Source organism: Podarcis raffonei, chromosome 10 (genome assembly GCF_027172205.1).
Source record: "Podarcis raffonei isolate rPodRaf1 chromosome 10, rPodRaf1.pri, whole genome shotgun sequence".
NCBI classification, from domain to species: Eukaryota; Metazoa; Chordata; class Lepidosauria; order Squamata; family Lacertidae; genus Podarcis; species Podarcis raffonei.
Window position 1 is genome coordinate 73,581,199 of NC_070611.1, and position 24,599 is coordinate 73,605,797.

Below are 24,599 nucleotides of genomic sequence, written 5' to 3' on the forward strand. Positions count from 1 at the left end.
GGAGAGCTTTGCTTGCAGTATTTATTTTATTTTATTTTATTTCTCCAGAAAGAGCGGGGAGAGCATCGCTTCGCTTGCAGATTTTATTTTATTTTTATTATTTTACTTTATTTAATTATTGCTCCAGAAAGAGCGGGGAGAGCATCGCTTCGCTTGCAATATTTATTTTATTCTTTTTAATTTTATTTCTCCAGAAAGAGCGGGGAGAGCATCGCTTCGCTTGCAGATTTTATTTTATTTTATTATTGCTCCAGAAAGGGCGGGTGGAAAGCCCCGCCTCTCTTGCAGTAGCTCCGCCCTCCCCTCGCCCCGCTCCCTAGCCTCCAGTCTCCCCACGCGAACTACCACTCCCGTCATGCTGCGCGGCGTCAGGAAGCCCGTCCCGGAAGTGCGCCCGGGCTGCAACCGGCGCCCGGAAGCGCGGTTCCCGTGGCGCCCATGGCCGAGCAGGCGGCCCCTCCGCCTCCGCCGCCGCCGGTCTACGTGCACAGCGCCGAGTACCTGGCGCGATGCGACGCCCTCTGCAAAGTCCCCGAGCGGGTGCGGGGCCGGGGGGGCGGGCGAGGGGGGGAGGCGCACTTGCCAAGGCGCTAGTCCTCAGCGGGATCCTTTGGGCAGAGGGCAGACCTTGGGAGGGGGGGGATATGCATGGGGAGGGGGGAGACAAAGGCGCTAGTCCTCAGCGAGATCCTTTGGGCAGAGGGCAGACCTTGGGAGGGGGGGGATATGCATGGGGAGGGGGGAGACAAAGGCGCTAGTCCTCAGCGAGATCCTTTGGGCAGAGGGCAGACCTTGGGAGGGGGGGGATATGCATGGGGAGGGGGGAGACAAAGGCGCTAGTCCTCAGCGAGATCCTTTGGGCAGAGGGCAGACCTTGGGAGGGGGGGGATATGCATGGGGAGGGGGGAGACAAAGGCGCTAGTCCTCAGCGAGATCCTTTGGGCAGAGGGCAGACCTTGGGAGGGGGGGATATGCATGGGGAGGGGGGAGACAAAGGCGCTAGTCCTCAGCGAGATCCTTTGGGCAGAGGGCAGACCTTGGGAGGGGGGGGATATGCATGGGGAGGGGGGAGACAAAGGCGCTAGTCCTCAGCGAGATCCTTTGGGCAGAGGGCAGACCTTGGGAGGGGGGGATATGCATGGGGAGGGGGGAGACAAAGGCGCTAGTCCTCAGCAAGATCCTTTGGGCTAGAAGGGAGGGGGGCTGGGAGGGGGACATGAGGGGGGAGGGGGTAGACACCCCCCCCAGCCGCTAATTCTCAGCGGGATCCTTTGGGCCAGCAAAGGGGGGGCAGAGGGCAGTCCCTGGGGGGGCTGGAAGGGGGTATATGGAGGGGGGAGACACCCCACCCACCTACCCAAGGCGCTAGTCCTCAGCGGGATCCTTTGGGCCAGGAGGGGGGGGGGACAGAGGGCAGTCCCAGAGGGGGGGGGCTGGAAAGGAGGGGATATGCGTGGGGGGGGGATAACCCACCTCCCCAAGGCACTAGTCCTGAGCGGGTTGGACTAGATGACCCCTGGGGTGGATCCCTCCCCACTCTACGATTCTATGGCCTCTCCTTCCTTGGAGGGTTTTAAGCAGAAGTTCAGGGGGTGCTATGGTTGAGATTCCGGCTTTGCAAGGGGTTGGGCTAGATGACCACAGGGTGTCCCTTCCAGCGCTGCAGGTCTCTGATTCCGTGAGGATGGTCTGGTTTGGCTTACTTACTCCCTCCCTCCCTTTCCCCGCAGGCCAGCATGGTGCATTCCTTGATCAAATCCTACTCGCTGCTTGATCACATGAGGTAGGCACAAGCGGCACAGCTTGCCATGGGGCAGGTGGGGGTCTTTTGGGCAAGGGGGGTGGTCTCTGCCAGGGGCTCCTGCAGCTTCCACCTGTTCTGGAAAAAGGCATTTTATTCCAGATTCTTTTGTTTGATGCTTTAAGGCCAGTTGCAAACCGCTCGGATTTTTTCCTTAAAAATACAAAGTGGCATAGAAATGAAATTGATGATAAAAATATTTCCTTTAGGACACGTTTCTCAGAGCTCTTGAAGAATACTTGCTAAGCAGCTGAGATCTCTTTGACTGACAACAGGGGGACATTGCCCTGGGGGGAACTTTGCTGTAGTCCAGGAGATACAGAGAGGCAGCCTCAGAGGACTTCTCTTCTGCTCCTAACCCATCCCATAGCAACACCTGCTCGGTTTGAGGCTTATCCATCCTTCTTCTTGTCCCACGGTTTTCCTCCTGAGAAAACTGCTCTTTGGCGCTCAATTGGAGCAAAAAACCACTCTTTGGCGCTCAATTGGAGCAAAAAACCACTCTTTGGTGCTCAATCGGAGCAAAAAAACACTCTTTGGTGTTCAATCGGAGCAAAAAAACGCTCTTTGGTGCTCAATCGGAGCAAAAAACGCTCTTTGGTGCTCAATCGGAGCAAAAAAGGCTCTTTGGTGCTCAGTCAGAGCAAAAAAGTGCTCAATCACAAAAAAACGCACTTTGCCGCTCAGTCGGAGCAAAAAACCGCTCTTTGGCGCTCAATCGGAGCAAACAGCAGTTAGGGTTTTTTTTAATGGATTGCCGTTTATTCCAATTTAAAGCCAAAGAGCAGGTTTTCCTTGCGGAGGAGCAGGGCAAGGGGACCACGGGAAGTTTGGGCGAGCCCCTGGAGCGGTTGAGGTGCTGCCTTCCATATTCTGTGTCTGCCCCACCCACCAAGTTCTTCATTTCCGTAGGATTGTCCCTCCCAAAGTAGCTTCCATGGAGGAGATGGCCGGCTTCCACACTGATGCCTACCTGCAGCACCTGCAGAAAGTGAGCGAGGAAGGCGACGATGACCATCCAGAATCGGTGGGATTTGGACTAGGTGAGGACTAGGCTATTTGGGGTTTTTTCCCTGGAGAACTCCAGACAAGGTGCCAGGGAAGATCTGCTGCCAGGCTCACAGCCAGGACCGGATTTAGGTTTGATGAGGCCCTAAGCCAGGCATCCCCAACCTGCAGCCCTCCAGATGTTTTGGCCTACAACTCCCATGATCCCTAGCTAACAGGACCAGTGGTCAAGGATGATGGGAATTGTAGTCCAAAACATCTGGAGGGCCGAAGGTTCTGGATGCCTTCCCTTAATCTACTGGAGGTAATGGGGCCCTTTATATGTCCATCTGTCAACAACACATTGTCACTGTTTTATGTGTTGAATATATGCTATATGGAAATTTATGGACCTAACAGGTATCTAAATTGAAATACTTTATTGTCACTTGTACAACTTGTATACAGTGAGATTACACGAGCACCCCCCACTCAGCTCTCTTAGTCTTAATTCCCCTCGTTTACTGACACACACACACCAAACCCAAAAGTCAGTTGCCCTGTTGTTATCTTTTCATTCAGCAGCCTAACAGCCCACGGATAGAAACTGTTCTTTACCCTGTTGGTGCGACTAATCCTGCTTCTATATCTTCTGCCCGAGGGCAGGAGATCAAGAAAGTGCCAGCCAGGGTGTGAATCATCATCCCCGATAATTTTCCTCACTTTCCTGAGGCAATGTTCTTCCACTATTTCATCCAGCAGATTCACAGGACAGCCCATAATATCTTGTGCTGTATTCACCACCCTCTGTAGGCACTTCCTATCAGATGATGTCAAACCAGCGTACCACACCGTGATGCAGTAGGAAAGGACACTTTCTATTGTTGATTGGTAGAAGGAGATCATCAGATGTTGATTGACATTGTTCTTCCGCAAGACTCTGAGGAGATGGAGTTTATAATAATAATAAAGCCATTTGCACATAACAAAATACGTATTTTATCAAAGTAGTTGTCGAACTGAAATACAATTAAGAAGTACCTCTGCTTACGTATCCCTCTGGAATAAACGATGTTACTGCAGTCACACAATCAATCAGGAGTGGAACTGGGTTCTACACGGTCACAAAAACGAAAAGGAAAAAAAAGAGCCACAAGAACGCAAAATAAATATCAAAAACAGACAGGCCTCAGCGTAACACTCAAAGCAGAGCAAGTTTGGCTTCCAAAAAAAGTTCGCAAACCGAAACACTTACTTCCGGGTTTGCAGTGTTTGGGTTCCAAGTTGTTTGAGTACCAAGGCGTTTGAGAACCAAGGCTCCACTGTAAAAGGTCAAATGCAATTAAAGTGAAAAATGGTCCAAATAATAAAAATATGCACCTGGTGTCTCTGAGTCTTCTATCGTTCTAATCCCTTTCTCCTGCTCCCTCCAGGTTACGACTGCCCGACCTCTGAAGGGATCTTTGACTATGCGGCCGCCGTGGGAGGAGCCACCATCACAGCCGCCCAGTGTTTGGTGAACGGTGACTGTCAAGTTGCCATCAACTGGCCTGGAGGCTGGCATCATGCAAAGAAGTAAGGAAGTTCTGCCTTATCTTGTTGCTTCTCCCAGAGCCTGCGCTGTTAGGCCTATTCCACCTTGGCATCCGTCAGGCCTGCGGGGAGAGGAATCAGAGAATCACAGGGCTGTAGAGTTGGAAGGAACCCCAGTGGTCATCTATTCCAACCCGCCTGCAAGGCGGGAATCTCAAGCATCCATGACAGGTGTCCATCCAACCTCTAAATTTGACATAGATTTGGAACCTACTCACCGTTAATTCGAAATTTCATTGTCCTGCATTTGTCTGTTTTGGTTGTTTGTCTTTCCATTCGTTTTACTTTCATGCACCTTAAACTTGATGTGAAAACTTAATAATTTTTTATTTATACTTTTCAAATTTATACATTTCATTAGTTTTACAATCCATTTAACATTTCAAAATTTGACTTCCTTCCCCCTCTTTCTATGGTTCCTTAAATTTATTTTTTAATACCTTCTGCATATCCAAATTCATTTAACTTGCTCGTTTGATTTATCGACTGTAAATAGATACACTTATAAAACTGCAGGTTACTACAATAATCCTGCTAATGTAGAAACCTAATAATAATTTTTAAAACACCACCAGTGTCTGAGGGAGGCTGTTCTGCGGTCGAACGGCTTCTACTGTCAGAAAGTTCTTCCTGATGTTGAGTCAGAATCTCGTTTCTCATAACCTGAAGCCGTTGGTTTGGGTCCTACCCTCCAGAGCCGGAGAAAAGCAAGCTTGCTCCATCTTCCATGGGGCAGCCCCCTTGAGATACCTGAAGATGTCTATCATATTTCCTCTCAGCTAGCTAAGCAGTTCAGGGTGATGGCCAAGAAGGAGGGCAAGCAGTCCTAGCTGGTTAGAAACATGACTGAGGTCATTTCTGCAGCTGGGAATGTTCCTCTTGCCTACCAGAGGGGGAGACTTGCCATCAAAAATGTTCCGTCTTCTGGTTTGTTACTATATATATTTATAATTTTTATGAGTTTTCCATTTATCAATATCTAATCACATCATTGGGACGCGGGTGGTGCTGTGGGTTAAACCACAGAGCCTAGGACTTGCCGATCAGAAGGTTGGTTGTTCGAATCCCCGTGACGGGGTGAGCTCCCGTTGCTCAGTCCCTGCTCCTGCCAACCTAGCAGTTCGAAAGCACGTCAAAGTGCAAGTAGATAAATAGGTACCGCTCCGGTGGGAAGGCAAACGGTGTTTCCATGCACTGCTCTGGTTTGCCGGAAGTGGCTGGCCACACGACCCGGAAGCTGTACGCCGGCTCCCTCGGCCAATATAGCAAGATGAGCGCCGCAACCCCAGAGTCAGCCACGACTGGACCTGATGGTCAGGGGTTCCTTTACCTGTACCTTTAATCACATCATTATTATCCACCATTATTACTTTACCTCTCTGGCTCTCTAGAGCCTGTTGACTTCCTTCCCTCCCGTCTTATGGCTTTCAAAATTAACCTTTACATCATAGCATTTTATGCATTTTCCAATTCTAACGACACTCTTTACAAAATGGCTCAAAATTTAAATAAATATAGGAAGATAGAAAACTTCTCCTTACAAGTCATCGGGCAACCCCGCTGGTGATGTTTAATTGCTTGCAATAATCTTTCAAATATTGTATAAATTTACTCCAGTCCTTTTGGAATACTTGATCATGCTGGTTTCAGATTTTTCCTGCCAGCTTCGCCAGTTCTGCAACGTCCATTGTCTTCACCTGCCCCTCTTCTTTCGTTGGTACTTCTTGTTGTTTTCATTTTTGGGCTAAAATAATTCATGCCGCAGTTGTCACATGCATAGTCTTTTATCTTCCCTTGGTATCTCTTCACCCACTATACCCAGTAGGTTTTGTAACAAAAGTATTTTTAAACATTTTCCTTAGCTCATTATATACCATTTCCCAGAAAGCCTTTTTCCCTCTTTGCAAGACCACCACATGTGGTAGAAGATACCTTCCTTTTCTTTACATTTCCAGTACGCATTAGTTCTTGTCTTGTACATTTTAGCCAATTTAGCTGGTGTTAAATACCATCAGTACATCATTTTCATAACATTTTCTTCAAGTGCGCTGCCTGCAGTGAAATTGATACCTTCCTTCCACAACCTTTCCCTGGATTCTAACTGGATATTATATCCAAAATCTTATATCACTATAAGATTAATGTCACTATAACTTCTTCCTCTCCCTATGCCTAATTTTCTTCTACAAAATCTGCCCGCTCACTAGCCAGAGCGGCGAAGAGCGCCACGTTCTTGGCTTGAGGCCAGCTTCGTTTGGCAGCTTCCGAACCTTCACATTTCACCAGTCATGTTTTATTTGCAGAGATGAAGCGTCTGGCTTCTGCTACCTGAACGACGCCGTCCTGGGCATCTTGCGGCTCCGGCAGAAATTTGGCCGCGTTCTCTATGTGGACCTAGATCTGCATCACGGGGATGGTAAGGTTCCTGCTGCTTTGGTTTTGTGTGTTTTTTCTACATGGTGTTTAGAGAATAACTTGCACCTAAATACAGTCATACCTCGGGTTAAGGACGCTTCAGGTTGAGCGTTTTCAGGTTGCGTCCTGCGGTGACCCGGAAGTAATGGAACAGGTTACCTCCAGGTTTTTTCATGTTTCATATTTTCATATTTGTATTTCTATTGGTATATTTGTATTTGCCAACCGGGATCAACTCCCGCCTGGAAACCAATGTCCCCACTGTGGAAGGACGTGTGGATCTAGAATTGGCCTCCACAGTCACTTATGATTCATTGTTAAAACTGCGTTTATGGAAGACAGTCTTACTTGGCTACGAGGGATCGCCAAAGAAGGAGAAGAAGAATCAGCGTATGGGGGGAGGTTCAAAAAGTAGCTACATGGTGCTTAGAGAATAGCTTGCACCTAAATATTAGCAAGACAAAGGAGATGGTGTTGGACCTTCGGAGGAAGCTGTGGCGACCACACAGGGTCCCCGGACATTTGACGGTCTATTGACCCTGTGCCACCACTGCGTTAGCTTTCTTCGTTGCCCCCACCCCGCTTCTCACGGGGGGACACGGAGTCCAGACAGTTGTAAACATAAACAAATAATCAAGATTATTTTTAAATGCAGGAACAAGCTTATGGTTACAGTTTACTTTTCTCTTGTCAGTTTCCTAATCTTAGTTCCTAACAACCTCAAACTGAATTATTCCCAACTATCTATCTGACTCAACCTAACAATAAGAGAGCCTGTGTACTGGTCCAGTAAACGCTTCCGCTGCGCCACCAGCAACAGTTCTCTTTGCAGAGCTTTAATTAAGTGCAGTGCAGAGATTCTTGTTGCAGTACAAGCTTCAAAGTCTCAGCAGCAAAGAAATAACGACACAGGGAAGCCTGTCTTTCCAAAGACGGGTTTATTGCAGAAAGATAACAGAAACACCTCCGGAGCTTTCAGACATTTTTGCTTCACGCCCCACAGGCAGAGAAAACAAACACTCTTTATATACTGAGCAACTTAACAACTTAACAAGCTTGACTACTTAAAGTCACATGACATTGCTAACTTGCCAGCGTCTTAGGTTTCACACCCTAACAAACAATTCCTCTCACTCTCTTACAATACAACTCTGCCAATCCCACACCTAAGCTTCCCTCTTCCTTCTCCAACACCCAAGCCTCAACCCCCAGACCTCAACCATCAACCCCCAGACCTCAACCATCAACCCCCAGACCTCAACTGACTTTCAAAACCTCCCACTCTATCTTTTACTCCCCTCTTGCATTCTCACTGGCCAATCACATCACACCCATTTTAACCCTTTACCCATCCTAGGAGGCCAACTAGCCCCGTTGTATATCAGGGGGTGTTGTGTGGAGAGAGTCTCTTCCTTTAAATTCCTGTGAGTTTACCTTAGTGAAGACCTCACTTGGAAATTCAGTACAACCCAGGTGGTTAGGAAGGCTCAACCGAGACTCCATTTTCTCAGGGTCTTGCGAAAGAACAATGTTAAACGACAATTGATGACCTCCTTCGACCGGTCCACAGCAGAAAGTGCCCTCTCATATTGTATAACAGTGTGGTACGTTGGCTTGACAGCCATGGACAGAAAGTCTTTACAGAGGGTGGTGAACACAGTGCATGATATCATGGTCTGTCCCCTGAGCCCGCTAGATGACATCGCAAGGAATCGTTGCCTTAGGAGAGTGAGGAAAATTCTCAGGGACAATTCACAACCTGGCCAGCACCTCTTTAATCTTCCACCCTCGGGCAGGAGATATAGAAGTATAATCAGTCGTACCAACAGGCTAAAAAACAGCTTCTATCCATGGGCTGTTAGGCTGCTGAATGGAAAATAATATAGTGCAACTGACTTTCGGGGTTGGTGTGTTGTGCGACAAGCACACAGAGTGCAATGAGATTGAGTGTTTGTGTGGTGGGGCTCAGTTAATTTCATTGTACACAGGTTGTATATTGACAATAAAGGTGGTATTATTATTATTATTTTAAATAATATGTTTTTTATTAAATTTCCATTTTAGCATTCCAATAAAAACCACAACATTCCAAGTTATAATACAATAAAAAAAGCCAAATATTCAATGCCGAATTATATATCTTTTGGGTGACTTCCCATGCTCTGAAGTTCGGGGAGTGATGATCTAATATCATATTGCATTTCTTAATTAGTCCAAGTAGAAAAATAAAACATTTCCGATGTTGATCCTTCATTTATTTTTAACAGTTACTGAATTGGTTTAGGAAGCGAGTTTGTAGTTCTGTGTGAAATATTTTTACTTTTCTTCTTCTTTATTTTCCTATTGTAATCCAAAGTCCTCAGTGACGCCACTTTCGGTTTCTGTACACAAGGGCAAATCTCGGTGTGTTACATCCAACACATATGGTATATGTTACTGTTTTCTCCCCAGGTTAGTTCGTCTCTCAACTCCATTCCCAGAAATCGAAACACCAAGACCTGTTCCACACACTTCCCCTCAATAATGAGTGGCTGAATATTCTACTTACGTTTCCTAAAGTCCACAATAATCTGTTTTGTTTTCTTTAAGTTAAGGAGTAAGTTGTTTTTCCTGCACCACTCCAACTTCCTTCCTATACGCCGCCTCCCCCTCTTAAAACAACCACCGTTATATCATCTGTATCATCATTATATTTTAATCAACTGTTTGTTTGGGTTTTTTGGTGGGGGGGTTGTTTTGTTTTTAATGTTTTTACTGTATATATAGCCTATGTTAGCTGCCCTGAGCCTGGTCTAGGCCGGGGAGGGCGGGGTATAAATAAAAATTTATTATTATAATATCATGGGGCATTTTGTCCGGAGCCTTACTGAAATCAAGATACACTATGTCCCCGCAGCATTCCCCTGATCCATCAAGCTTGCAACTCTGTCAAAAAAAGCTATGAGATTGTGTTGTCTTTCAGCTTCCTTCCCTGATAAGCCCCCCTTCTGTTCTGGCTATAGGGTCTCTGGCCTCCAGGACCAGACTCTGCGGCTGATGGGCAAGGAGCCTGTCGAAATTATTTCACTTCTGTCTGTCTCTTTCCACACAGGTGTAGAAGATGCCTTCATCTTCACCTCCAAAGTGATGACGGTGTCTCTGCATAAGTTCTCTCCAGGGTTTTTCCCAGGTAAGTGATTATTATCTATTTCTTTTACTGTACTTGAGTGTTGCTTCCCTTAAAGGTAAAAGTAAAGGGGCCCCTGACCATTAGGTCCAGTCGTGGCCGACTCTGGGGTTGCAGCGCTCATCTCGCTTTATTGGCCGAGGGAGCCGGCGTACAGCTTCCAGGTCATGTGGCCAGCATGACTAAGCCACTTCTGGCAAAACCAGAGCAGCGCACGGAAACGCCGTTTACCTTCCCGCTGGAGCGGTACCTATTTATCTACTTGCACTTTGTTGTGCTTTCAAACTGCTAGGTGGGCAGGAGCAGGGACCGAGCAACGGGAGCTCACCCCGTGGGGGGGGATTCGAACCGCTGACCTTCTGATTGGCCAGCCCAAGAGGCTCTGTGGTTTAACCCACAGCGCCACCCGCGTCCCCCTTTACCTTTTTAGTTTTTTATACACCTTGTATATTTATATTTTGTGTATGTAAATACGCAAACAGTACCCACTGTTTATTTCCCCTTTTCTCTGTTCATACCATTCTCTGAATCCCGAGAGGCATAAGAACCTGAAAAGAGGCTGCTGAATCAGGCCAAATGGCCAGCATCCTGCTATCGTAATGGCCAACCGGAGGCCCCTCGATGGACAGCTCACAGGCAGCACCTGAGGTGTTGCGTTCCAAAAGGAAGGAAGGATTGGACCCTGATTAATAAAATACACATGAGGCTTGACTAGCAAGACTCTGGGGGGAGTGCCAGGAATAATCTGTCACACCCTGTCCCAGGCCCCTTTTATTAACAAAAGAACTTATAGCGCAGTGCTTGTAAGAACCAATCAGATGTCCTCTGAGCATTTCAAAAACCTACCATGTGGGTACAAAGTTGATCAAAGAAATCTTTTTAACTGCAAAGAAACTATTTCCTACTTCAGCATGCATACATAGTTCAGAGTAAATAAAAAAGGAATCAGTGAGGAATGCTTTTAGCGAACCCCAGAGGCCGTAAACAGGAGAGAAAGGATGGCAAGGAAAGATTGTTGCTGTTTAGTTCTGTCCGCCTCTTCGTGACCCCCTGAACCAGAGCACGCCAGACACTCCTGTCTTCCACTGCCTCCCGCAGTTTGGTCAAACTCATGTTGGTAGCTTCGAGAACACTGTCCCACCATCTCGTCCTCTGTCGTCCCCTTCTCCTTGTGCCCTCCATCTTTCCCAACATCAGGGTCTTTTCCAGGGAGTCTTCTCTTCTCATGAGGTGGCCAAAGTATTGGAGCCTCAGCTTCACAATCTGTCCTTCCAGTGAGCACTCAGGGCTGATTTCCTTCAGAATGGAGAGGTTTGATCTTCTTGCAGTCCATGGGACTCTCAAGAGTCTCCTCCAGCACCAGAATTCAAAAGCATTATCACCTCTATGTGAAACTCTATTTCCTGGCCCTAAGATTAACAAAACCACGGAAAGCTACATCAAAGCTAACTACTATCTTTATGTACTGAGGATGCCTGGGGAAGCAACTGTTTTGTGTTTTAGAATGCTTATACGTGCTTGTCAGACGTAGAGAAATAGGCAGAGATGAAGAGGCTTGTGGGATTTGATCAGAAATTATGGTCAATGGCTCAAGCCCAGTCAATGCAATGCTTTCATTGCGGACACAATGGCTTGCTCCATATTTTCATAATTCCTCATAGCAATCCCACCTGATCACTACACTGAGGCACAAAGCATCCTTCACGGTCCTGCTTCCTGGTCCCAAGTCAGTAAAAAATCTCTCTTCTGCCTCTTGCTCAGGAACAGGCGATGTGACGGACGTGGGCCTGGGGAAGGGGCGTTACTACAGCGTCAACGTCCCCATTCAAGATGGCATCCAGGACGACAGATACTTCCAGATCTGCGAGACGTAAGAACCCACCACCCGGTGGCCCTTTGGGAGGAAATGTTTTCGGTGGTTCTCCTGCAGTTCCTCCTTTCTGCCCCACCTGGCATAACTCGCACTCGGGGCTCGCTCTGTCTCCCAATCAGATTGTTCTAGCCGAGCTGCTGGAATTGGCCCTGCGGCTTTTGAAACATGTCCAGGCTCCACGAGAAAGCAGGGCCGTCTTTAGCATTAATAATAATAATAATAATAATAATAATAATAATAATAATGATTTATACGCCGCTCATCTGGCTGAGTTTCCCCAGTCACTCTGGGCGGATCCTAATCAAGTGTTAAAAACAATACAGCATTAAATATTAAAAACTTCCCTAAACAGGGCTGCCTTCAGATGTCTTTTAAAGATAGGATAGCTGCTTATTTCCTTCACATCTGGTGGGAAGTCGTCTTCACCGTCGCTACCGCCACTTGGTAGGCTCGACATTGAGCTCTAACCCATGTCCAGTCAGCTTCAGAATGGTGACTGGGAGTGGCCACCAAGACCATATAACACCGGTCTTGAAAAACCACACTGGCTCCCAGGACGTTTCCGACCACAATTCAAAGTGTTGGTGTTGACCTTGAAAGCCCTAAACGGCCTTGGTCCAGTAGACCTGAAGGAGCGTCTCCACCCCCATCGTTCTGCCCGGACGCTGAGGTCCAGTGCTGAGGGCCTTCTGGCTTTTCCCTCCCTGCAGGAAGCGAGGTTACAGGGAACCAAGCAGAGGGCCTTCTCGGTGGTGGCGCCCGCCCTGTGGAACGCCCTCCCACCAGATGTCAAAGAGAAAAATAACTACCAGACTTTTAGAAGACATCTGAAGGCAGCCCTGTTTAGAGAAGCTTTTAATGTTTAATAGGCTATTGTATTTTAGTGTTTTTAGAGTAATTTAGTGTATTTAGAGTGGCTGGTGAAGCCCAGCCAGATGGGCGGGGTATAAATAATAAATTATTATTATTATTATTATTATTAGGCCTCATCTGCACTATGCATTTTTTTTAAATATTTTTTATTAAGGATTTTCTTGTTTTACAGAAGTGTAGTGCCTCGTATTTTTTTCTTCTTCTTCCATGTAACATTTTTACAAATCCGTTTCATTTGTTGAGGCATTAGGGGGAGAAGAAAAAAGAAAAAAGAAAGGTGGGATAATAAATTATTATTATTATTATTATTAACCTCTGCTGCCAGTGGCTCCCTACCTGTCTGCTCTCTGGGTAACGGGGGTCTTCGTTCCTCTCTCTGCAGTGTCCTGAAGGAGGTCTACGCAGCGTTCAGCCCTGAGGCCGTCGTCCTGCAGTTGGGGGCGGACACCATCGCTGGTGACCCCATGTGCTCCTTCAACTTGACCCCCGAAGGGGTCGGCCGGTGCCTGAAGTACGTGTTACAGTGGCAGCGCCCGACCCTCGTTCTGGGAGGAGGTGAGTGGAGGAGGTCGCAGTTTTAGCACACATGAAAAACCTAGAACAAATCCTTATTTCCTTTGGACTACAGTCATACCTCTGGTTACAGACGTTTCCAGGTTGCGTTTGTTCGGGTTATGGACCTGCCAAAACCCGGAAGTACCAGAACAGGTTAATTCCGGGTTTGGGGAATCGCGCTTTGCACATGTGCAGACGCGCCAAATCTCAACCCACGTGTGTGCAGACGCGCCGCTGCAGGTTGCGAACGTGCATCCCGCACAGATCACGTTCACAACCCGAGCATCCACTGTATAATGCAACTTCTTCTTTTTTTCCAATTTTTAAATTAATTTTCCAAATTTATTACAAATACAGCACAACACAAAAAACAAAACATATATAAAACAAACAAAAAACAAACATACATCTTCCAATCAAAGATCCAAATTAAATTCCAGTGTTAAATGACTTCCTCAAATCCTTCCTAACTGATTTTCATTAAATCTCATTTTAGCAGTTTTCCAATATCCACTTTCTAATAAAATTAACTTCTTCAAATTACTAACTTTTGTATAATGCAACTTCAGTAGAAAACTATCTTTAGAAAGGTTTTTCCTCCAAAAGCATTTTATTTTAAAAATCCAATTAATTTTTTTAAAAAATCCGATTTGAATTTTTAAAAATCCGATTTTAATTTTTTTTTTAAAAAAAAAACACATTGATTTTTATCCACCCTGGCCTCAAGCGACAGCAAAGGACCCAGGAGTGCCCCCAAGCTATGTACCTGCTCCTTCAGAGGGAGTGTAACCACATCAAGGGCAGGTGATTTCCCACCCATCCAGTTTAGCATCTGTCTTACCTGCATGGAGCTTCAGTTTCTTGGCTGTCATCCGGTCCATTATCGAGGCAAGACAGCAGTCCAGCTCACCTGTCGCCTCACCTGCAAAAGCAGAGGATAGGCAGAGCCACTCGCAACGGGCTCCTTTCCTCCACACCCCTCATTCCTCCTCTCTCTTTTTTTAATAATATTTTTATCAGGTTTCCGTTTCATGATAGTTGAATACATCCTTGTTAATCACACTGGTTTTTGCTCATAGGAGCTGGTCGACTTCCCTCTTTCCCGCCTCGTGGTTTTCATAATTCCTTTCTATGTCATAGCATTTGTACCTCTTTCTGTTTACTTTTCGTTCCTTCCAATTATCACGTTTTTCATTAAATATAAAAAGGTAAGAATCCTTAACATTACAAGTCTTCTTAGCTCAACCCTGCTGATGTTGTTAACTGTTTGCAATTGTCCTTCAAATATTGTACAATTTTTTTAAATTAATAATTTGGCTGTTTTGTATTTTATTTTATTCTTTTTAATTGGATTATGATTTGATGGATTTGTTAATTGGATGTTCTTATTGGAAAACTAATAAAAATGATTTATGAAAAAACAAAAACAAATATTGTACAAATTTACCCCCCTCTTTTTGGAAAGCTTGATTGCATTGGTTTCGGATTTCCCCCGGCAGTTTCGCCAGTTCTGCATATTCAGTCATCCACACCTGCCAGTCTTTTATCGTCTGTAATTCCTGTTGCTTCCGGTTTGGGGCTAAAAGAGTCTTTGCTGCCATTGTTGCATACATGAACAGTTTTTGGTCTCACTTTGAAATTTCTTCACCTGCTACTATACCTAATAGAAATGCTTCTGGTTTTTTTAACAAATGTGCTTTTATACAATTTCTTTAACTCATTCTTTAACTCCTCTTTCTTCCCTTTCTGGACTTCCTGCTCCTTCGCTCCTGGAGGCAGGAGGCTACCATCTCGCCAACACGGCTCGCTGCTGGGCGTATTTGACGGCGGTCATCTTAGGGAAAACGCTGCCCTCTGAAATCCCGGATCACAAGGTGAGGCCTTAGCTAGCCGGTCCCTTCGCTGCGCAGAAAAACCGACCCGTTCCTCTTGGGCAGAAACCCCTCCCAGCCTTTTGCCAAGAGTCATTCCAGTAACAATAATAATATTATAATCTTATTTCTATCCCGCCTATCTGGCTGAGTTGCCCCTGCCACTCTGGGTGGCTTCCAACAGAACATATATAAAAATAGTGAAGTGTCAGACATTGAAAACTTCCCAATACAGGGTGAATGTAACACAGCTGCTTATTTCCTTGGCATCTGATGGGAGGGCACTCCAGAATGCAGGTGCCACTACCGAGAAGGCCCTCTGCCTGTTTCGCTGTGACTTCGCTTCTCACATCAGGGGAACTGCCAGAAGGCTCTTGGAAGTGGACCTCAGTAACAATACAGTGGTACCTTGGTTCTCAAACTCAATCTGTTCTGGAAGTCCGTTCCAAAACCAAAACGTTCCAAAACCGAGGTGCGCTTTCCCATAGAAAGTAATGCAAAATTAATTAATCTGTTCCAGACTTTTAAAAACAACCCCTAAAACAGCAGTTTAACATTAATTTTACTAATGAGAACGTTGATCCATAAAATGAAAGCAATAATCAATGTAAGGTAAAGGTAAAGGTACCCCTGCCCGTACGGGTCAGTCGTGTCCGACTCTGGGGTTGTGCGCCCATCTCACTTAAGAGGCCGGGGGCCAGCGCTGTCCGGAGACACTTCCGGGTCCCGTGGCCAGCGTGACATCGCTGCTCTGGCAAGCCAGCACCAGCGCAGCACACGGAAACGCCGTTTACCTTCCCGCTATAAAGCGGTCCCTATTTATCTACTTGCACTTAGGGGTGCTTTCGAACTGCTAGGTGGGCAGGAGCTGGGACCGAAAGACGGGAGCTCACCCCGCCGCAGGGATTCGAACCGCCGACCTTTCGATCGGCAAGCCATAGGCACTGAGGTTTTACCCACAGCGCCACCTGTGTCCCATAATAATCAATGTACTGTACTATAAAATAAATAAGACAGTATTGTAGATGATAAAAATGAAAATTTAATTATTTTCTTCCCTGCACTGATGATAGTCAGTGTTTGGATGGGGGGCTTTTATCCATTTCCACAGTCACACAATCAATCAGTCAGTAGCTGAACTAGGTTCCACGCAGTCCCAAAAATAAAAAAGAACTGAAATGTCTCAAAAACACAAATAAATGGCAAAAACAAAAGCATCAAACTTAATCCATTCCGGAAGTCCATTCGACTTCCAAAATGTTCAAAAACCAAGGCGCAGCTTCTGATTGGTGCAGGTGCCCCGGAAACAATAGCCGACAGCCGAAACAGATGTTTGGCTTCCAAGAAACGTTCGCAAACGGGAACACTTACTTCTGGGTTTTCGGAGTTTGAGAACCAAAGCGTATGAGAACTAAGGTACCTCTAAGTCACGCTGCCTTGTTACATTGCCATCCTCTCCAAAGGGTTTCAGAAGACAGCCCAAATCAGATGGGCTGTGTTGAGAGGAGGTTCCCTTGCTTGCTTGCGCAAAATTGTCTTGAAGGATTAGCATTAGCTACTCAGAAACAAAAATGCAAAAGCCAGAGCTTCCAGTCCCCTTTTAACCTCGATCAAGGGAAGTAATAGTGCCACTGTATTCTGCTCTGGTCAGACCTCACCTGGAGTACTGTGTCCAGTTCTGGGCACCACAGTTCAAGAAGGACACTGACAAACTGGAACGTGTCCAGAGGAGGGCAACCAAAATGGTCAAAGGCCTGGAAACGATGCCTTATGAGGAACGGCTAAGGGAGCTGGGCATGTTTAGCCTGGAGAAGAGGAGGTTAAGGGGTGATATGATAGCCATGTTCAAATATATAAAAGGATGTCACATAGAGGAGGGAGAAAGGTTGTTTTCTGCTGCTCCAGAGAAGCGGACACGGAGCAATGGATCCAAACTACAAGAAAGAAGATTCCACCAAACATTAGGAAGAACTTCCTGACAGTAAGAGCTGTTTGACAGTGGAATTTGCTGCCAAGGAGTGTGGTGGAGTCTCCTTCTTTGGAGGTCTTTAAGCAGAGGCTTGACAACCATATGTCAGGAGTGCTCTGATGGTGTTTCCTGCTTGGCAGGGGGTTGGACTCGATGGCCCTTGTGGTCTCTTCCAACTCTATGATTCTATGATTGTAATAAATTGGTTTTTGTCAACGTATAAACCAAACAACAAGTCCCCCTCATTCACATCCTCCTCCCCCTGGAACAGAAGATCAGCGTCAGGTGCTCGCTTCGGCAGCACATATACAGAAGATCAGCGTCAGAAGATCAGTCATTTTGGACTCACAGCTGTCCATGGAGGCGCAGGTCAATTCTGTGTCCAGGGCAGCTGTCTGCCAGCTCCATCTGGTACCCAGGATGAGACCCTGCCTGCCTGTGGACTGTCTATCCAGAGTGGTGCATGCTCTGGTTATCTCCCGCTTGGACTACTGCCATGCGCTCTACGTGGGGCTCCCTTTGAAGGTGACTCGGAAACTGCAATTAATCCAGAATGCAGCAGCTAGACTGGTGCTGGGAGCGGCCACTGAGACCAAATAACACCAGTCCTGAAAGATCTTCATTGGCTCCCTGTACGTTTCCGAGCACAATTCAAAGAGTTGGTGTTGACCTTTAAAGCCCTAAACGGCCTCGGTCCAGTAGACCTGAAGGAGCGTCTCCACCCCCATCGTTCTCCCTGGACACTGAGGTCCAGCACCGAGGGCCTTCTGGCGGTTCCCTCCATGCGAGAAGCCAAGTTACAGGGAACCAGGCAGAGGGCCTTCTCGGTGGTGGTGCCTGCCCTGTGGAACACCCTCCCAGCAGATGTCAAGGCAATAAGCAACTATTTTACTTTTAAATGACAACTGAAGGCGGCCCTGTTTAGGGAAGTTTTTAATGTTTGATGCTGTAATTATGCGGGGGGGTCAAGTTCGTCCAGGGGGTCCGGCACACTTCCTCCGCGCAGCTCTGCTCTTCCCCCCTGGAACCTTTGACTCCAGCAGAGTAAACACAGCAGAAGCAGAAGCAGGAACGTTCTGTCGTGTGGTGGCAATAACTCAGGCTGACACGCAGCTCTCCTTATCTTAAAGTCTTTATTGCTGTACAAATCAACACATCGTAAATCTTCCCGGTGAGACGCAGCTCATGTTGCTCCTTTCTCCATGGAGCCTAACACGCAGACTGAAAGCACACGGAGAAATCCACGCCCCTTCCGTGTTCTCTGCCCGCCCTCAGAATGTGAGGCGTCATCACTCAGAACTCTTAACCCTGTAAGTTCTGAGCCCCCTCAACACCCCCTCTCGAATCACGTTCTGAGGGGACTTCTGAGTGTTCAACACCTTCCCCATTGCCTTCCGCCCCTTCCTGGCATCGTTGTCAGGCACCTGTTGAACCTCACAAACCTCAGGTTCGCACTGTGCGAAACCAACCCACGCATTTGTGACCTGAAACCTCTCAGGTGGAATTCCCTTTGTAGCCCTTGAAGACCGCCTGGGCACAAACTGGGGTTCTTCTCCTGACCCACTGGGGCCAGCATGTGCGTCTTCCTCATCAGAAGACTCCCCCTCTGACTTGACACGTCTGTGAGCTTTCTCCATTATGCGCACAGGAGATGAGGGCTCACTCTTGGACACTCCCTTAACAACCTGTGGAGACGCCCTACTCTGTTCAGGGACCTGGTCTCCACCAGCAGGTTCAGGCTCTGGCTCTCTTTCCTCCTCAGAGTCAGACAGACAATCTGAGTGAACGTCAGAGCGCACTTTGCGCCTAGCCCAGCCATCCTGCTCAAAGAACTCAGCCTGTTTACTGACCAGAAGCTTGGTCTGATCACCTTCTGGGTATGCGAATCTCCACCCCTTGGTCGCGGGTTCGTATCCACAGAAGATCATTTCCTGGTACTTCGGACCACCTTCTTGCTGCAACCACTGTGGTACAGGCACCATGGCCCTGCAACCAAAAGTGCGGAAGAAATGCACAAGCGGCTTCTGCCGATGAAGCAGGAAATACGGGGTGTCACCTACCTCTGCATTGTAGCATCTGTTCATCGTGAAATTGGCCGTTTTTACCGCCTCCCCCAAAAAACTGTGAGGCAAACCAGAGTCATCCAGTAGAATCTCGGATGCTCGGACCAGAGCTTTACTCCTCAGCTCTGCCACGCCACTCTTCTGAGGAGAAGTCACCTTGTGACGTATCCCCCTCTGGCGAAAGAAACCCTTTAGAGCAGACCCAGTGACCTCAGAACCACGGTCAAACTGGAAACCTTGCACCTTGGTGGAGAACCTCTGTTCCACCTCTGCAACCCAATCTTTGATCAGTTGCGCTGCTTCATCCTTCGTTCTCAGCGTGAACGCCCATGCGTTCCTAGTAAAATCATCTGTCAGCACCATCAGCCACTTGGCCTTGCCCAGACTTGGCTGTGGCATACCTACAAGGTCTGCATGCATAAGCTCAAAAGGCTTTGTGGTGACTCTCTCTTCACTGGGATCATCAAACCCCTTGTTTCTGGCTTTCCTGCAAGCCTTGCACTTCAAAGGTTTACCACATTCTTTTACCTTGCAACCTTTGGTGCACTCTGATAACATCTGGACGTCCTCACAGGACCCATGTGACATCCTCTTGTGCCACACGCAAGCACACGACACATGAGTGTGGTCAGTGGCTTTCCCCTCACCCTCGAGAGGTGATTCCAGAACAAAGAGGTTGTTCTGATTTCTTTCAACACGTACCAGTTGCTCTCCACCTCTGGAAATTGTACAAACATCATTTTCAAAACTCACAGAATATCCCTCCTGTAAAAGAGAAGGTACAGAAAGCAAGCAATGCTTTATCTCAGGGAGAACATAAACCTTCAATTCAGCCTGTAAAAAAGAGACAAACAAGTTAGAAATATGGGTTACACGGCCCTGTGCACCTGTAGCAAATCTAACAGTTTTCTCAGTTGAAACAGCTTTGCAGTTCCACATTTGTCCATCAGGTGGCGCTGTTACCAAATGGGCATTCGCAGCTGAGTCAACAACCCAACGTAGGACCCTCCCCCCACTGGAGTTGTCCTTCTTTGTTGCCTTAGCAACTGACTTCCTGCTCCTCCCGACCTTGGAGCACTCGCTGCAGGTGTTCTCCAGAACCGCCATCGAAGCAGACAGTTGAAAAACGCTCCCACGTCTGCTCCCACTGTTGCCATGGAAACCCGGCTGGTTCCCATGGGAAGTGACCTTGGGCGCATCCTGCCTTGGCTCTCTCGCTCTCTGTGGGCAGTTGCGACGCAGGTGTTCAGCCGAGGCACAAACAAAACATCGCCTAGTGCCTTTGGTCTTCACTGCCCCCCCAACCTCTCCAGCAGCAATCCTCCTTGAGGCTTTTCTGCCGTTGGGAAAATGGCTTTTGGCTTCTGCTGTGGTTTCTCTGCAAACCCCTCTCAGCTCCTGCCAAACAGCCTGGGCACTCTCAAGACTCTTGGAATGGCCTTTCTGGCCTGCACCACCAAACTTGGGTGCACAGCCTTCAGAGGAACAGCTTGCCTCTGCTTTCCTCTTCCCAGCTTCCAGCAGCTTTCCAGCATGCAGCTCATACGTAGGGGCATTCCGGCAGCCCTCCAACACAGTCCCAGCCCCCTCTGGGCCTTCTGGGCATTCCTCAGCTTCTGTGCAGCTCTTGGCCCCCTCTGGGCGTCCCTCTGGGCTTCTTGGGCATCCACCAGCCCCTCCTGGGCATGGTGCTTCCTCAGAGCAATTCTCAGCCCCCTCTGGCCTGGCTCCCACTCTCTCCAGTGCCTGCCTTCTCCCGGCCCAGGGCTTGCTCCCGTCCACCTTATCAAAAGGGATTGACGACTTCTGGCTGTCTGCCATCTCTCCCCGGGGGCCCAGATTACCTACAGGTACCTCCCGGTCCGGCAGATCCTTCCCAGCGAGCTCCCTTCGGCTGGCTCCAGCTACTTCTTAGCTGGCCTTCTCATCGGCTGGCCTCCGGCTGCCGCCTCCTCACACGCACGAACGTTGCTTATCTTTATTGCTGGTCTCCCATAACCTATGCGGGGGGGTCAAGTTCGTCCAGGGGGTCCGGCACACTTCCTCCGCGCAGCTCTGCTCTTCCCCCCTGGAACCTTTGACTCCAGCAGAGTAAACACAGCAGAAGCAGAAGCAGGAACGTTCTGTCGTGTGGTGGCAATAACTCAGGCTGACACGCAGCTCTCCTTATCTTAAAGTCTTTATTGCTGTACAAATCAACACATCGTAAATCTTCCCGGTGAGACGCAGCTCATGTTGCTCCTTTCTCCATGGAGCCTAACACGCAGACTGAAAGCACACGGAGAAATCCACGCCCCTTCCGTGTTCTCTGCCCGCCCTCAGAATGTGAGGCGTCATCACTCAGAACTCTTAACCCTGTAAGTTCTGAGCCCCCTCAACAGTAATGTTTTTAATATTCTGTTGGAAGCCCCCCAGAGTGGCTGGGGAAACCCAGCCAGATGGGCGGGGTATAAAATAAATAATAATAATAATAATAATAATAATAATAATAATAATAATAATAATACATTTTATTTATACGCTCCCCTCCCCAGCCAGAGCCGGGTAAGGGCGGCTAACACCAGTAAAATTACAGTAAAAACATAATTTTTTTGGGGGGGGGGCAATTTAAAATACGAGTTAAAATGCAATTTAAAATGCAGCCTCATTGTAAAAGTAGCCCATAGATCAAAACCATAAGGGGAGGGAAACATAAGGGTCAGACCGAGTCCAAACCAAAGGCCAGGCGGAACAGCTCTGTCTTGCAGGCCCTGCGGAAAGATGTCAAGTCCCGCAGGGCCCTAGTCTCTTGTGACAGAGTGATCCACCAAGTCGGGGCCAGTACTGAAAAGGCCCTGGCCCTAGTTGAGACCAATCTAACCACCTTGCGACTTGGGACCTCCAAAGTGTTGTCATTTGTGGACCTTAAGGGGCATACCAGGATAATAATATTATTATTAGCATATAAGAGTTTGCCATATGCAAGGTCGGTGGGTGATTAGGGCAAGAGGGTAGGTTTCTTTTCCCAGGGAGAGGAAACAGCCCTTTGCTTGTGAAGTCAGAGGCTCGCATGCAACATGGGTTACCTCCCTGGGTGCGTCTTGCCTCTCTTAGATCTGCCAGGAGCAGCTCCTGTTTCCTTCTTTCACCCTTTCCTTCCTCCTCTGGCAGTACTTCACAGAATACGGCCCTGATTACGTCTTGGAAGTCACGCCAAGCTGCAGGCTGGACCGCAACGAGCCGCAGAGAATCCAAGAAATCCTGGGCTGCATTAAAGGTGAGTCCTGCCCTCTTCACCTGGGAGAAGGAGGTTAAAGGTTGCCAATGAGCCTGGCTCCCAGCGAAAGGGCACCGTCCACTGGCAGAGCAACTGAATTGTGCGCAGAAGGGATCAAATCCCAGTTGTCACGGTCCGGTTCATGGGCGATGGAAGTCCTGGCTGGGGATGTCAGGACCGGGGACAAGATGGTGGGGAGGGAGCAGGAACAGGAAGCTAGAAGCCAGGAGTCAGGAAGCCAAGGCTCCAAGGGTCAGGAAGCAAGGAGTCACGAAGGCAGGAGTCCGAGGATCAAGAAGCAAGGAGTCACAAAGGCAGGGAGCAGGGGGTCACGAAGGCAGGGGTCTGAGGGTCAAGAAGGAAGGAGTCTCAAAGTCAGGGGTCTGAGGGTCAAGAAGGAAGGAGTCACGAAGGCAGGGGTCTGAGGGTCAAGAAGGAAGGAGTCACGAAGGCAGGGGTCTGAGGGTCAAGAAGGAAGGAGTCACGAAGGCAGGGGTCTGAGGGTCAAGAAGGAAGGAGTCTCAAAGTCAGGGGTCTGAGGGTCAAGAAGGAAGGAGTCACGAAGGCAGGGGTCTGAGGGTCAAGAAGGAAGGAGTCACGAAGGCAGGGGTCTGAGGGTCAAGAAGGAAGGAGTCACGAAGGCAGGGGTCTGAGGGTCAAGAAGGAAGGAGTCACGAAGGCAGGGGTCTGAGGGTCAAGGAGTCAAGGAACCAAACACAACAAAGCAGGGAACATGTTGCTGTGGCAAAGAGTCAAAGGGAAATGCTGACCTTATATCCCTTCCCAGCTCTTGCCACCAGGTGCTTTGAGTTACCAGTTGGCCTCACCTGTGTGGCCACGCCTTGCCTCTTCTGAACAAACTTAGGAAAGCCCCAGTCCTGGGAGGCCCTACTGGTCGCAGTACCTGGCTCCTGCATGCACTCCTGACACCAGTGTCTCCAGATGGGATTGTAGAGGTGGAAGGGATCCCTGGGGCCATCTAGTCCAACCCCCTGCAGTGCAGGAATCTCAGCTAAAGAATTGCTCCAGCCCCTCCTTTAAAAAACCTCCCGCCTTTCTTCCCCAGGTAAAAGGGAGGGCTTTGCAAATGTTGCTCAGTGGCCCGGAGTGCCTTCCATCAGCTTCGGCTGGTGGCCCAGCTACGCCCCTATCTGGACAGGGATAGCCTAACTACTGTTGTCTATGCTCTGGTGACTTCAAGGTTAGATCACTGCAATGCATTAAATGCCAGGCTGCCTCTGAAGACGGTTCGGAAATTCCAGCTAGTGCAGAATTCAGCAGCCAGGTTGCTTACAAGACGGTTTCACTGATCCTGATCCGACTGCTCTGGCTACCGATTAGTTTCTGGACCCAATTTGACTATCCCTGCCCTATCTGGACAGGGATAGCCAAACTACTGTTGTCTGTGCTCTGGTAACCTCAAGGTTGTTGTTGTTGTTTAGTCGTTAATCATGTCTGCCTCTTTGTGACCTCCTGGACCAGAGCACGCCAGGCCCTCCTGTCTTCCACTGCCTCCCACATTGGTCAAACTCATGCTGGTAGCTTCGAGAACACTGTCCCACCATCTTGTCCTCTGTCGTCCCCTTCTCCTTGTGCCCTCCATCTTTCCCAACATCAGGGTCTTTTCCAGGGAGTCTTCTCTTCTCATGAGGTGGCCAAAGTCTTGGAGCCTCAGCTTCAGGATCTGTCCTTCCAGTGAGCACTCAGGGCTGATTCCCTTAAGAGTGGATCGGTTTGATCTTCTTGCAGTCCATGGGACTCTTAAGAGACTCCTCCAGCACCAGAATTCAAAAGCATCCATTCTTCGGCGATCAGCCTTCTTTATGGTCCAGCTCTCACTTCCTTACATCACTACTGGGGAAACCATAGCTTGAACTATACGGACCTTTGTTGGCAAGGTGATGTGTCTGCTTTTTAAGATGCTGACCAGGTTTGTCATTGCTTTTCTCCCAGTAATCTAACTCAAGCCTTTGGTTGATCTTATTAACATCTAACATCAAAGTTAGATTACTGCAATGCGTTATACGTAGGGCTGCCTTTGAAGATGATTCAGAAACTCCAGCTAGTGCAGAATTCAGCAGTCAAGTTGCTTACCCGACGGTTACACTGATCCTGATCCGACTGCACTGGCTACCGATTAGCTTCTGGGCCCAATTTGGCTATCCATGCCTTATCTG

At 48.1% G+C, this 24,599-nt stretch overlaps 1 protein-coding gene across 3 annotated transcripts in view; it reads left to right on the forward strand.

The window, feature by feature from the left end:
- The first annotated feature begins 400 nt into the window (after positions 1-400).
- The window catches only part of HDAC8 (histone deacetylase 8), a 40,013-nt gene continuing 15,814 nt past the window's right edge, over positions 401-24,599 (forward strand). Inside the window, exons 1-10 of one of the 3 annotated variants that reach the window (XM_053405417.1) lie at positions 401-540; positions 1,731-1,783; positions 2,714-2,844; positions 4,222-4,363; positions 6,685-6,797; positions 9,888-9,965; positions 11,724-11,832; positions 13,091-13,263; positions 15,043-15,137; positions 22,317-22,422. In XM_053405417.1, the coding sequence (XP_053261392.1) occupies positions 439-540; positions 1,731-1,783; positions 2,714-2,844; positions 4,222-4,363; positions 6,685-6,797; positions 9,888-9,965; positions 11,724-11,832; positions 13,091-13,263; positions 15,043-15,137; positions 22,317-22,422 (1,102 nt within the window). In that variant the 5' untranslated portion in view covers positions 401-438. Of the gene's footprint in view, positions 541-1,730; positions 1,784-2,713; positions 2,845-4,221; positions 4,364-6,684; positions 6,798-9,887; positions 9,966-11,723; positions 11,833-13,090; positions 13,264-15,038; positions 15,138-22,316; positions 22,423-24,599 lie in introns of those variants that run through there. The other 2 variants (XM_053405418.1, XM_053405416.1) reach the window with 2 other exon arrangements.